This window comes from Microcaecilia unicolor, chromosome 12 (genome assembly GCF_901765095.1).
Source record: "Microcaecilia unicolor chromosome 12, aMicUni1.1, whole genome shotgun sequence".
NCBI classification, from domain to species: Eukaryota; Metazoa; Chordata; class Amphibia; order Gymnophiona; family Siphonopidae; genus Microcaecilia; species Microcaecilia unicolor.
Genome location: NC_044042.1, coordinates 62,811,460 through 62,825,273, shown reverse-complemented (window position 1 = coordinate 62,825,273; position 13,814 = coordinate 62,811,460). Strand labels below are relative to the sequence as shown.

The following is a 13,814-nucleotide window of genomic DNA, read 5'->3' as shown; positions in this document are numbered from 1 at the left end:
GCAGATACAGCAATCATAGCCTTTGGGGAACAAAAGGAGCACACCCTTTACTTTACACAATGACGACACATATTGACTAGCTCAAGTGCACATGTGTGCCGGACTCCATAGGGAGGGCAGGGTGAAAAAGGATGTTATAGATGTTCTACCATACTTTATTGGAAGCTTCATAAATCCTAGGTGCCAGATCACCACAGTGCCTGTACATTTCACCCTGGCATCCATGATTTCCTGTCCCCTAATGTCATATTTTTACCTTGGCTGCTGCCGCCAAAGAAACAGCACTGATCCTACAGTCTATGCCTCTCAGTTAGATTTGAGGCCAGGAGACTAGTCTGAAATTTAGAGCCGAACAACACAATACGAACTGTAAGTGATCTTCTATTTCTTCAGTTCTAACTGAAGACAGAAATAGCAGAACCATGAAGGTGAGCTGGAACAGGCAGTGAGGTGTACCAAACCCATTAGTTGCCTGGGGTAAGATATGTAAGGGGGGGAGGTACATGAGATGCTAAGCTTTAGTAAAATATCACATTTTAGTTTTGTTTACCGTTGGGGTCACTAAGTGTGTGTGTGGAGAGGAGGGGGAATCACTGGCAGCTACAATATGACATTTTACTGCAGCAATGGAGGGTATAATGACTTGCCCAAGGTCACAAAGAGCATCGGTGGGAAAAGTTAGATTTGAATCTCGGCTTCCCTGGTTCTCAGCCCACTGCTCTAACCACTGGGCTTCTTCTCAGCATGTAGTTTTTGGTGTGTACTTTGTGCCTGTTTCAGTACAAGGATATAGTACTTGTATTCTGTGACCCATCCACATCTTCAAAGGGTAACTCCATGTACATGTGTAACTGCAGATTCTGTGGAGAGGCTTTTAAAACCAGCTACCTCTTTTGTTTTTTAATGTTCCCTTGGTTCTTTACCCCATGCAGAGTATGACCCTCCACGGTACCTGTACCAAGGCTCTGAGTTCAGTGGGCAGATGGTGGAGTACAACACCCTACCAGGCACGAGTCATATGAATGGCAACATCCATGGCGGCCTGAGCAATGGCTGCCCTCACCTTCACCACAAGATTCCCAATGGAGTCAATGGAATAATGAATGGTATGGTGAGCGGAGGCCCTGTTAGTTATCCGGGTCACAACACTCCTCTCAGCAGAACCCACATGGAGTATGAACATTCCCATCATCTGCTAAATGTAAGAGAACTTCCTTTTTTTTTTTTTTGGAGTGTGTATTTCCAAGGACTTGTGTGGTGTATTGTTGTAAGCTATTCTAGTTTTTCCTGTAGCTACTAAAAGTATAATTTATAGCTTCCTGCCTTTTCGGGAATGCCTGATTAAGCTAATTGTAGAAGCTAGGAGCTCAAGCAGTGGGAGTCCTGAACACTGACAGCCCAATATTCATCCGGCGTTCAACCTGGATACTCAGTGTCGGGCTGTTTCCAGTGACCAGTACTGAATATTTGGGTTTTTCAATGCCGGCTAGCTCATGGCTGGTTATGTCGATGGTCAGACTTACCCGGCCATGGCTTAGTGGGCAAAGATAAGCCTGTTTTTTTATGCAGAGTTAATACTGGAGCACTCAACGCTTGGGCTTGGTATTTTTCCAGTTAGTGTATGCTAATTGGAATGCGCGAGCTGGTTAATGCCGACACATCCATGACATGCTCCCTTCCAAAATATAATGTAAAAAATTTGTTAACATGCGTGTGCAGAAAATGAAATACCGCTTTCCTCCACACTAAGCAAGCATTAGGGCTTAATGCCCATTAGTATATCAAAAAAAGGCCCCCACATTGGAAGATTTGCAGAAAATCATACTTTATCCTGCCTCCCAGTTTGAGACTTAACTGCCTCTTATTGAAGATTTATCCCATAGGAGCCAGCTCTGTGGGTGCCAGTGCTCAGTAGCACCCCCCCAATTTTGAGCAAGTGTCTTCATTGTGTCCACGGAGGGGTAATTTGTATTGTGTTGTGCATCCCCAGTCATTTTGAAATGTTGACATCTATGCCCATAAATCTTGGTCCTTAACTTTGGCTTCACAAGTCTATAGTACCCATCTGAATACTTCAGAGAAGAAGGGAACTTCAAACTGACAAAATAGTATTTACTACAGGCCATCGTATGGTCCTTTAATAAATTGAAAATCTTGGAAAATTATCTGTGGAGGAAAAAAAAACTATGCTTTCCACACTTTTCTAAACACCCTCCTTCAAACATCTGCAGTGTATTACTTCTTTAAGAAGAAAGAGAATGGTGAGAGCCAGGCCCATCAAAATTCATTCGATGCTATAAATTTATCTAGGATATTTGGAGAACCTGATAGTGATTTGGCATCTAGGGCTACTTTGATAGCCAATTTTATTTTACAGCCAGATAGAGAATGAGTATTATTAAGGATTTATTTCCATCACCTCAATTAACTATTTCTGAATTTGTCTGCACATCTGCTCCCTGATGGTTCATAAGTGACAGAAAAGAAGAGAGAAAATCTGATGGATTTAAAGCCCAAAGTTTTACCACCAGGCACATCTTTTGAAATGTCCTTACAAGTTCCATTTGTTATATCAGGGTAACTGATATGTCTTTTTGGTATCAGAGCAGTTAGAAGGCTTTTTGAGAAAAAAGCTTGCGCAGAATGTACATCATTTTCATCGCCCTTCTCTGTACCTTTTCTAATTCCACTATATCTTTTTTGAGATGCGTTGACCAGAATTGAACACAATATTCGAGGTGCGGTCACACCATGGAGCGATACAAACGCATTATAATGCCCTCATTTTTGTTTTCCATTCCTTTCATAATAATAGCTCACATCCTATTTACTTTCTTAGCCGCCGCCGCACACTGAGCAAAGGGTTTCAACGTATCATCAATGATGACCCCTAGATCCCTTTCCCAGTCGGTGACTCCTAAAGTGCAACCTTCTATTACATAACTATAATTCAGGTTCCTCTTTCCCACATGCATCACTTTGCACTTGGCATTAATTAAAACTTACACTCTTATTTTTAGGTGCCGGGATCTGTGCGTAAATTTTACATGTGGCTAGAAACAGGGAGCGTGGCCATGGGAGGGTCAGGGGCAGATCAGTGACATTCCTACAGTTTATACATGCTGATAGAGAATAAATGGGATCTGTGTCTAATTTAGGTGCAAGGGGTTATACTTCACGTTTAAAGATAGTCGCAGTTCCTGGTTCTAAGCACTATTCTATTCACTGGGCCTAACTTTGAATGCCATTTATAGAATAGCGTTTAGCGCAGTTTTTTCCAGCACCATTTATAGAATTTAGTCCTAAAAGTGTAACAACACAAACAGAGGAAGAAGTTCAGTTGGAAGAGTAGATTCACCCAAGTTTATTAACAGCTTATGGGTGTCCCGTTGATACCCATTTATCTTCAGCTCAACATTTTCTTTTTATTTGTGCATTCACAGCTAAACAAGCGGCAGTAAGCCCAACGCTGGCTTACCACTTGCCAATTTGGAGCTACCGCCAGCCATTTCCCACGTTGAGGAAAATAGGGCTCATTTTTTTTTGCGCGACGACTACCCAGCGTTAATCCGGCAGCGCCGCACGCTACCCAGTTACCACTGGGTTAACACGGGAGCCATTACCGCCACCTCAGTGAGTGGCGGTAAGTGTTCCCTCCGCATGGCCACGCGGTAAAAGCAATCTTATTGCATGGCCATGTATTTTTGCAGCCTTTTTACCTGCTGCAGTAAAAAGGGCCTCGGCGAGCGGCAAAAACAGCTGCTACCGCTACCGCAAGGCTCTTTTTACCACAGCTTGGTAAAAGGGCCCCCCCAAATGGACAGTTATTGTAGGAGCCAGAAGCTACAGAGGTGGCAGGGCAGTGGTGTAGAAAAGAAGCAACTCACCCAACCAGGGGCATAGCCAGCCTTCCGTGGGGGAGGGGTCCAGAGCCCGGGGGGAGGGGCACATTTTAGCCCTCCCCCCGGCGCCGCCCCCCCACCACCGACATTGCCGCCCCCCCCTCCCGCCGCGAACCCGCCACCGCTGCAGCCTACCTTTACTTTTGCTGGCGGGGGATCCCACTCCCCGCCAGCCGACGTCTTCTTCTCAGTCGCTTCCTGCTCTTCAATTTGTTTGCTGACGTCCTGCACGTACAATTACGTGCAGGACGTCAGCAAACAAATTGAAGAGCAGGAAGGACTGAGAAGACGTCGGCTGGCGGGGAGTGGGATTCCCCGCCAGCAAAAGTAAAGGTAGGCGCGGGCGGGTTCGCGGCGGGAGGGGGGTCCTGGGGTGAATCTGCGGGGGCCCCGGCCCCCTCAGGCCCCACGTAGCTACGCCACTGCACCCAACAATGATATATTTAAAAATTGTCCAATTTATTCACCATTAAAACTATAAATAGATAAATAATTACAAGTCTGACATGGCCATGTTTTGCCCTCTCAAAGGGCTGTGTTAAGAGCCTGCAAACAAACTGTTAATCAAGCATATAAAATGGCGAGTGTTGTACTCACTCACAAATGCGCAGTAGAGATCCTCTCTGCCCCGCCCCCGCGTCAATACGTTATGATGGGGGAGGAACAGAGAGGGTCTCTACTGCGCATTTGCGAGGGACGAAACCGCCATCGCTAACGCTCCCCCCACCCTCCACCCGGCCGGGCCCTCGCTCCACTATTGAAACAGCGAGGGTACGCAGCACACAGCTCTGCTGAGCTGCCGTCCTTCCTTCTTCTTCTCTGCCTGTGTCCCGCCCTCGACGACGTTACATCACACGAGGGCGGGACACAGGCAGACAAGAAGAAGGAAGGCCGACGGCAGCTCAGCAGAGTTGTGTGCTGCGTTCCCTCGCTGTTTCAATAGCAGAGCGAGGGCCCGGGCCGGATGGAGGGGTGGCGGCGACTCGGGGGGGGGGCGAGCTCGGCAGCGGGGGGGGGCCTTGCAGCGGTGACGGGAAGGGGCTTTCAACCCCCCCCTTTCCTATACTAGCCCGTTTTTACGGGCTCAGCGGCTAGTAAATACATAAAAGCGTATTAGTACAAATGATAAAATCAACAGGTATTAGTATAAAAACAAATGGTATTAAAATAAAAACAGTTATAAATACAAAACATATGCATAAACGTATAAAGTTATTAACAATCCGTATATATATGCTACTTATCCATAAATATAACATAAAGGTGTTGTCACAAAATTTCACCTACTGGTTATAAACAGCTGTAACTGAAGAAATCACATAAATTAGAGTTCTGATCTCTATGTATACAATAAAAAGTGCTTAAAGCTAAAAAGCAACGCTTAGGAAGGGCATCATAGTACCTCTTATCTCATAGTTGTCAGAGGAAGGTTGAAATCAGTGAGCCTCTGATCTTTTCACCTAACCTGCTCTGTAGTTAGGCAACTTGCAGTAACATTTCATCTTTTCAGAGCTGTTTGGTTTCTCAACTTCACTCACTGCAGCCATATTGAATTTCCCCACAAATGCATCATGTGGTACAGACCACACATTGTCGATCTAAGCAGCTGGCTGACAGTCAGCCTGGTGAGGACAAGCATTCAACCACAGCATCATCTCTGGAACTTTGTAACACACAGGAAGCCAAGTGTGTTGATGCTATACAGGAAACAAACCCTTTTGCCATAGTAGTTTAGTAGTATAATGTTTTCTTCATGATTTTTCTGAAATGTTAAATGATCATGATCTTGAAGAACAAGATATAGTCTTACAAAAGTAATGGAAGCCATGCTGAAGGAAAGGATAGTGAATTTCCTGGAAGCCAATAAGTTGCAAGATCCGAGACAACATGGTTTCACCAAAGGGAAATCGTGCCAAACGAATCTCATTGAATTCTTTGACTGGGTGACAGGAGAATTAAATCAAGGACGTGCTATGGACGTCATCTACTTAGATTTCAGCAAGGCTTTTGACACGGTTTCCCACAGGAGGCTCTTGAATAAACTAGAAGGGCTGAAGATAGGACCCGAAGTGGTGAACTAGATTAGGAACTGGTTGACGGGCAGACGCCAGAGGGTGGTGGTAAATGGAGTTCGCTCGGAGGAAGGAAAGGTGAGTAGTGGAGTGCCTCAGGGATCGGTGCTGGGGCCCATTCTGTTCAATATATTTGTGAGTGACATTGCCGAAGGGTTACAAGGTAAAGTTTGCCTTTTTGCGGATGACACCAAGATTTGCAACAGAGTGGACACCCCGGAGGGAGTGGAAAACATGAAAAAAGGATCTGAAGAAGCTGGAAGAATGGTCTAACATTTGGCAATTAAAATTCAATGCGAAGAAATGCAAAGTGATGCACTTATGGAGTAGAAATCCAAGGGAGGCATATGTGTTAGGTGGGGAGAGCCTGATAGACACGGACGGGGAGAGGGATCTTGGGGTGATAGTATCTGAGGACCTGAAGGCGATGAAACAGTGCGATAAGGTTGTGGCCATAGCGAGAAGGTTGCTAGGCTGTATAGAGAGAGGTGTGACCAGCAGAAGAAAGGAGGTTTTAATACCCCTGTATAAGATGTTGGTGAGGCCCCACCTGGAGTATTGTGTTCAGTTTTGGAGGCCGTACCTTGCGAAGGATGTTAAAAAAATGGAAGCGGTGCAAAGAAAAGCTACGAGGATGGTATGGGAGTTGCGTTCCAAGATGTATGAAGAGAGACTTGCTGACCTGAACATGTATACTCTGGAGGAAAGGAGGAACAGGGGTGATATGATACAGACGTTCAAATATTTGAAAGGTATTAATCCGCAAACGAATCTTTTCCGGAGATGGGAAGGCGGTAGAACGAGAGGACATGAAATGAGATTGAAGGGGGGCAGACTCAGGAAAGATGTCAGGAAGTATTTCTTCACGGAGAGGGTGGTGAACGCTTGGAATGCCCTCCCGCGGGAGGTGGTGGAGATGAAAACGGTAATGGAATTCAAACATGCGTGGGGTAGGCATAAAGGAATCCTGTGCAGAAGGAATGGATCCACAGAAGCTTAGCTGAAATTGGGTGGCGGGGGGAAGAGGGGTTGCTGGTTGAGAGGCTAGGATATGGGAGGGCAGACTTATACGGGGTCTGTGCCAGAGCCGGTGATGGGAGGCGGGACTGGTGGTTGGGAGGCGGGAAATACTGCTGGACAGACTTATACGGTCTGTGCCCTGAAAAAGACAGGTACAAATCAAGGTAAGGTATACACATATGAGTTTATCGTGGGCAGACTAGATGGACCGTGCAGGTCTTTTTCTGCCGTCATCTACTATGTTACTATGTTACCAGTTATACATGTAAAGGGGGATTTTCGATATGCTGTTCAAATGGCAAAATGAATGTTTACCAAACATTTAAAAACGCAAGCCCATAATGGAAGAAATAAATAAACGTGTTCTGATATTCGAAAATACACAAAACATTTGTAGAAAGAGGACATACTGCAAACGTCATAGATGTTCTGAGATACATGTCTCCGCCAATCGAAAGTATGCTACACAAAATGTGCAGCGGCGGTATTAGTCCCTGCATCAAGAAAATGTCCACGGCAAACAGCAGTACGTTCTTTCTCTCCATTTGCAAACCAAGCATAGGCATCAAGGAACTGGGCAAGGCAGTTGGAGATGGCGGACTGGGTGAGGCCTGCATTGACTGCTAGCACTGACTGAAAAGTTCTGATGGCAAGAAAGGTAAGAGAGGCAGTGACGTTAAAGTGGACTGGCCAGGGCCGTGCCAACACAGTAAGCGAGGTAAGCACGGCAGGAGGGCGCCGTCCTCTGGGGGGCGCCCCGCCGCGCCATGCTTACCTCGCCCTCCCACGTCCCAACTGCCTGTCCTCTTCTCCCCCCCAACAAGATCCCTTTGAAATTTACCTCCGTCCGGCAGCAAATGCACAGCGTCAGTGAAGGAGGCGGCGCTCCCGACGTCTCTACTAGTCTTCCCTTCGCTCAGTGTTCCGCCTTCTTCTGACGTCAAGGAAATGACGTCAGAAGAAGGCGGGACATTGAGCGAAGGGAAGACTAGTAAAGATGTCGGGAGCACCGCCTCCTTCATTGACGCTGCGGCGCGCCTTTGCTGCCGGACGGAGGTAAATTTAAAAGGGATCTTGGGGAGGAGAAGAGGGTGGGCAGTTGGGACATGGGAGTGGGAGGGCAGTGATCATTTTCAAGGGGGGAGGGGGCGCCAACTGATCTCCTGCAGGGGGGCGCCACAGACCCTTGGCACGGCCCTGGGACTGGCACTGGATTATTCCTGCTTGTCCTGGCCTGGATGAGGAGTTGTAGCTGGTCACAGAGGTGCTGTATGGCATCCCTATCAAAATGGTACCTAGTAAGGCATTGCTGGTCAGTGAGGTCCGTTAAGTGGGTCCTGGGCCTAAATATTGGGGTATCTCTATCTGGGCCACCCCTCCAAACTCTCATCCACATCCAGCAAAGCGTCAGCAACAATAGCTTTCAGTGCATCCATGATTGACATGCAGATATCCCACCACCACAGGTGCAACCCACTAAGCCCAGTAACTGTGCACTTCTCCACCTACTGCACCCAGTGAGACCCAGCACTCACTCTCCCAGCACCAACAAGCACTCCTAACATAAACAGCAGCAACAAACAGCACAGTCTCTCCCAGCACCAACAAACAGCTGTAACATAAAGCACAGTGTCTCCCAGCAACAGCAAACAGTCCTCACACAAACAGCAGCAACACAAAGCACAGTTACAAACTGAGAGTGGACAAACAAAGGAACAATGAGAGACAGAAGACAAGCAGGTAGAGGGTTTGAATGGGAGGTGTAGGGGTTTGGGGACAGTGAGGGTTTGGTGGGGGAAGGGGGGAAGGTACACGTGTGGCTGGGGAGTTGGCAGGTGTGAGCAAGGACTTTAGAAGGTGAGAGACAGAGGAGGCAAGGCAAGAAATGTGAGGGTCCAAAGGTTCAGACAGGGGCAAAGAAACAAAGGTTACAGACCACTCAGTAACTCTCCACTCTTTTTAACAAACCAACAATTTTACCTCTCCACTCTCCAACTCAGCAAAATCACAGATGGGTCCAAAGACAAGTTTGGCCTTCAGCTAATCACTTTTAATGGCATTTTTATTTCCAGCACAATCTCATGCCCACGACATGCCCCCAAAATGTGGGTCCACGCTCAAAGTGTTTTTCGTTCAGCAAATATTGGACTAAAACATTTTCTGTTTGTTTGATTATATAATTTTAAAGTTAGAAACACACCCATCTGCCCCTTGTGCCACTTTTTGCATGTTCTTTTCTTTTGAAAATGAGCCCCTTAACTTTAGGATAAACTAGCCTGTCATCACCCTGTCTGCAGAATGTTTTCAAGCTGGACCAATGCAGGAATCAGAAAGAAATGATGATGTGCATGAGTTTTTCAAGCGCACAGAGATCCCACTTAGATAAGCCACCTTCTATCGCATTTTCTCTCCTGGTCATGCATGCTCCTGGACTGGATGAATAATAGTAAATATTGTATAGATCTGGGGTGTGCTGCAGCCTTCTATAATGGCCCAGTGCCAGCAGAAAAGACGAGAACCTTCTAATGGAAGACAGCCATGTGCCTTGGCAGCTTGGCAAAATTATGGGAGCTTGATTCATGACTAGGCTGAGTGAGACTGACTTCTGAAAAACAGCCAGCTCTGGGATCTAAGCTGCACCAGTCTCCCTGCCTTCTCCATCCAAACTATAAATACTCATGACTGTGCTTCTTGGAACACAATTGTCTCTAAACAGCGTTTTGTGTTCAGTAGAATAGGTTGGTGGTCGCTGCATTCCCCAGAAAGATCACAGATGGTATTTTTCCAGTTGGTGGCTGGAAATAGCTGAACAATTGTCTCCAACTGTGAGGATTCATCTCCTTCTCAAAGTTTCAGCCTTCAGGTATATAGCACAGACTACCAAAGAGCAGTGCTGATCTGATCTCATAAACTGTATGTAGAGGGAAGAGAGCAGGCATTCCACTCTGCTCAACTCATTTTGAAAAGGCCAGGAATTCACATTGTAAAACTATACTTCAGAGCTAAATTTTGGAACTCAAGGCAAGTTGCAATCAAGTACTCTAGGTATTTGCATGCCCAGCGGTTTTACAATCTAAGTTTATACCTGAAGCAATGGAGAGTGAAGAAACTTCCCCAGGATTTCATGGAGCAGCACTGGGAGAGACAGGATTTGAACCCTGGCTTCCCTGATTCTCACATTACCACTCTTACTGTTAGATTACACCTTCACTCCCCTATGCTTTTGGGTTGCCTGGGATTGTGACTTGACTGTTCTTTTCAAATCTTGGGGTTGATGTTGTGGTTAGAGAATGGGTTTAAATCAGGAAGAGGCCAATTCTCGAAGCAATTTCTACAGGTGAAAAGCAAGTTCTCCTCCAGGGCCGGCTCAAGGAACTGATGCCTTGAGTCAACTTTTGGTTTGGCGCCCTCCCATTGGCATGCCCTCCCTCAAGCCATCCTCCCCTCTTCCCAGCCTACCTTTAAAGCCAGTTTTCCCCTCCTGAATACGATAGCGTTTCATCTTATGCTACCCGCATCAGCCCCCATGTCTTCCCTGTGCCGTGCCCCTGGGGAAACAGGAAGGAATGTCAAAGGAGGGGCTGGGGCGCGGCAGAAGGAAGACACTGGGGCTGATACAGGTAGCATTAGGTAAAACACTGTCTGTGTTTGGGAGGGGAAAACTGCCTTTAAATGTAGACGGGAGAAGATGGCCTGAGACAGAGAGAGGAAAGGGGTTCCCGGCTCTTCTTTTTTCCATACACATTCAATGCTTCCAGGTAAACTCTGGGCCAGCTTAACCTACAGGTCCAGTGACATCACTGGCTCAGGCATTTAGTGCCCATTATCTCTGGCGCGCTGGGCTAGAGCCTTAACTGGTCCATGGGTTAATCGACCCTGTTCTCCACATAATTTGGCACGCATAATGCAGCTAAAAGTCTGCATATGGCAAAACAGGAGTAGGCTAGTATTTAGAGCACTGGGCTGACACCAGGGAAGCCTGTTTCAAATCCCACTTCTGCTCCTTCTGACCTTGGGAAAGTCACTTAGCGGCCCTATTACTAAACCATGGTCAAATGTGCAGTTGCCGTGATTTAACAAGATTTTCTATTGAGGGTGTGCCCACTCTTTTTTATTGTAGGTTGTGTGTTAAGATTCAGATCAAAGAGTGGTACCTGCTGCCAGTTAACACGGAAGCACTTAACAGGAGGTGGTAAATGGTCCCAGAGCCACTGAGAAACTGAGCCGGGCAAGGGGCAGGGCTGCTGCGCTGCCCCCCCCCCCCTCCCAGAACTGTCGCTGCCCCCCCCCGGACCGCCACATAGACTATAAAAATTGGGGGGGGGGGAAGGAGTGGAGCCCAAGGTCAAGGGATCACATTTTGCACCACCTCCCTGCCCCCTGCCGCAATTCCACATACCTTGGCTAGCGGGGGTCCCCAAGCCCTGCCAGCAGAAACCTTCCTCCAGTATGAGGGGAAAAGCAGCCACAGGGCAGGCAATGCGGCGGAGAACAGCACTAGAGGGAGGTTCTGCTGACGGGACTTGGGGGACCCCCGCCAGCCAAACCAAAGTCCCCGAAGACCTGTGTCTGCTCCTCCCCTGCCTCTAAGGGGGGCCCAGCGCAGGAGCTTTCTCTCTCCTGCTCCTGTCGTGATGCGATCACCCAGGTCACATTAGGAGCAGGAAAGAGACAGACCCTGGTGCCGGGCTTCCCCTTGGAAGCAGGGCCCGGGGGAATCTTGCCCCCCTGCCCCTCCCTCTCGGTGGCCCTGAGTAGTCCTGTGTTAAATCTGTGTTAGGCAATGTGTTAACTACCAAACGCCCTTCCACCGCTCATGCTGCTCACGCCTGACACAAAAAACACGTAACACCCAGTTTACACATGCTAACTTTCGAAAAAAACTGCAAAGCTCCTTAAAACAGCTCTACACTAGCAGTTAACATGGTGTAAACTGGATGTTAAGTACTTAGTGTAGTTTAGTGAAAAGCCCCGTAACCTTCTAATTACCTCAGATACAAATTTAGAGATCCTTTTACTAAGCTGCAGTAAAAACAAATGACCTTAGCGTGCCCTTGCACAGGTTTTTCCCAAGTGTTAAGGCCCTAACTGTAGAGCACAAGCGGCAGGTGCAGGTGGTTCCGAGCTGTGCTGGGGATAGACTCTCTAATTGGCCACGGGGTAAACCCAGGCGGGTGGCTAGGCATTTCATGACAATAACTGTTGACTGAACCAGTTGTATTTGGGATAAGACTTGATTCCGTTCCTATGATAAAGTAGCACCCTCCTCCCCACTAACTGGGTCCCAGCCACCTTTGGGCTAGTCTTCCGCTCTCAAGTTATCCCCAGTAATTTCTAGGTTACTGGGGCCACACTCCCAGTGGTCCGACAGTTCCCAGAAAGCACTCACAGACCCAACACACAAACCATTAGGATTCTTTATCAGTCCAGACAGGCAGAATGAACAAACAAATGTGTTTATTTTCAGAACTTGGAACAGTGGACAAAAAATATGCATATAGCAAGCAGTAACAAGTAACTGAAAAATGGATCAATTAGAAAACTAACTAAACATTTTCATACTTCCTAGAAAGTACCTGAGGAGATCAGGACATATATAGGTGTTCACCAGTTATCAAATATAACTGTTTTTTACAGGGCTTCAGCAAAGAGCTTTCTTTCTCTCTTCTCCTGGGCTGAAATTGAACTCAAAACCAGTAAAGTCCAAATGAGATGAACTCCTGGGCCAATCAGAGCCCAGTCAACAAGATTTCAAATATATACTGCTTCTTGCTTCCTGTTTGTGTCAAACTAAAGAAAAAACACTCTCAGTTCTCTAACAGCTTTACAGCAAAGAAACACCACCTGCTGACCAAATAGGAGAAATTCTCTTCAGAACATAATCAATGCAGGAAAATATCCAATATATTTTACAGGCTTAAAACACACTGTTTCTTCACAATTATCAAATATATTTATGGGATATGTTTAAAGTTAGAGTCTGTTGAGAATTCAGCAGGGAATGGTGAACTTTCCACGTGATAAAAGAAGTTCCCTGATGGATTTAGTAACCACTATTTTCAAGAAGTCCTTCATTTGCATTCTGATCAATTTCCAAAGATTTTGGAAGTGTATTGTCTTCCCATGAAGAAAAGAGGGACCAATCTGTTTCGGAGGAGCTTACACTGGACTCTTTAGCACCAAATGTTGAATTGAATATGTGTGAGAGAGAATTCTTGGTCAGTACTTTAAAAATAGGAAGTGCTTTTGAGAAGGATTCAAGTTTTAGTTTTTCCTGATTTGAGTCAAGATACTCAAAAGAAATGAAGGTAATTTTTATTGCTTCGTCCAAGTGTTCTCCAATTACTTTCTCCTAAAATTCCCCTGTAAATGCATAATTGTTTCAGTCTGCTAAATACGTTTTTTGGGACCCTTCCCATCTTTCCCCTTTTTTAGTTGCTAAAGGTCTGAATAGCTGCCCTTCTCCAGGATGTAGCAAACTTACTGGCTAAGTAGATTTCCTTTTGTCTGTCTGTGGCTGTGTCAGTTTTCCTTAGAATTGTATGCTAGTTTTAATTTCCTTAATATTCTGTTGTTATTGGACCTCTTAATGGACTTTTGGCTGGAGGGTTGTTTAATTGTATTTTCAATTTGTTTCTTTATTTTTTTTCTTCAAGTTATTAGTGGTGTGTGTTAACTCCGTTAGTATTTTCGTTACCCAAATCATCATTTCTGTTTCAACTATTTAGCTTGATGTAAAATTTAACGCTGGGGTTTACTAAGCCACTAGCATGGCTGACTGTGCGTTTGTGCCAACACAGCCCATTCACTTTGAATGGGC

The 13,814-nt window shown here is 46.3% G+C and overlaps 1 protein-coding gene across 2 annotated transcripts in view; it reads left to right on the top strand.

The window, feature by feature from the left end:
• Positions 1 to 13,814, top strand: part of CDON (cell adhesion associated, oncogene regulated) — a 192,800-nt gene that overhangs the window by 156,548 nt on the left and 22,438 nt on the right. For both annotated transcript variants that reach the window (XM_030220695.1, XM_030220696.1), the window contains exon 16: positions 933 to 1,201. In XM_030220695.1, the coding sequence (XP_030076555.1) occupies positions 933 to 1,201 (269 nt within the window). The remainder of the gene's footprint in view (positions 1 to 932; positions 1,202 to 13,814) is intronic.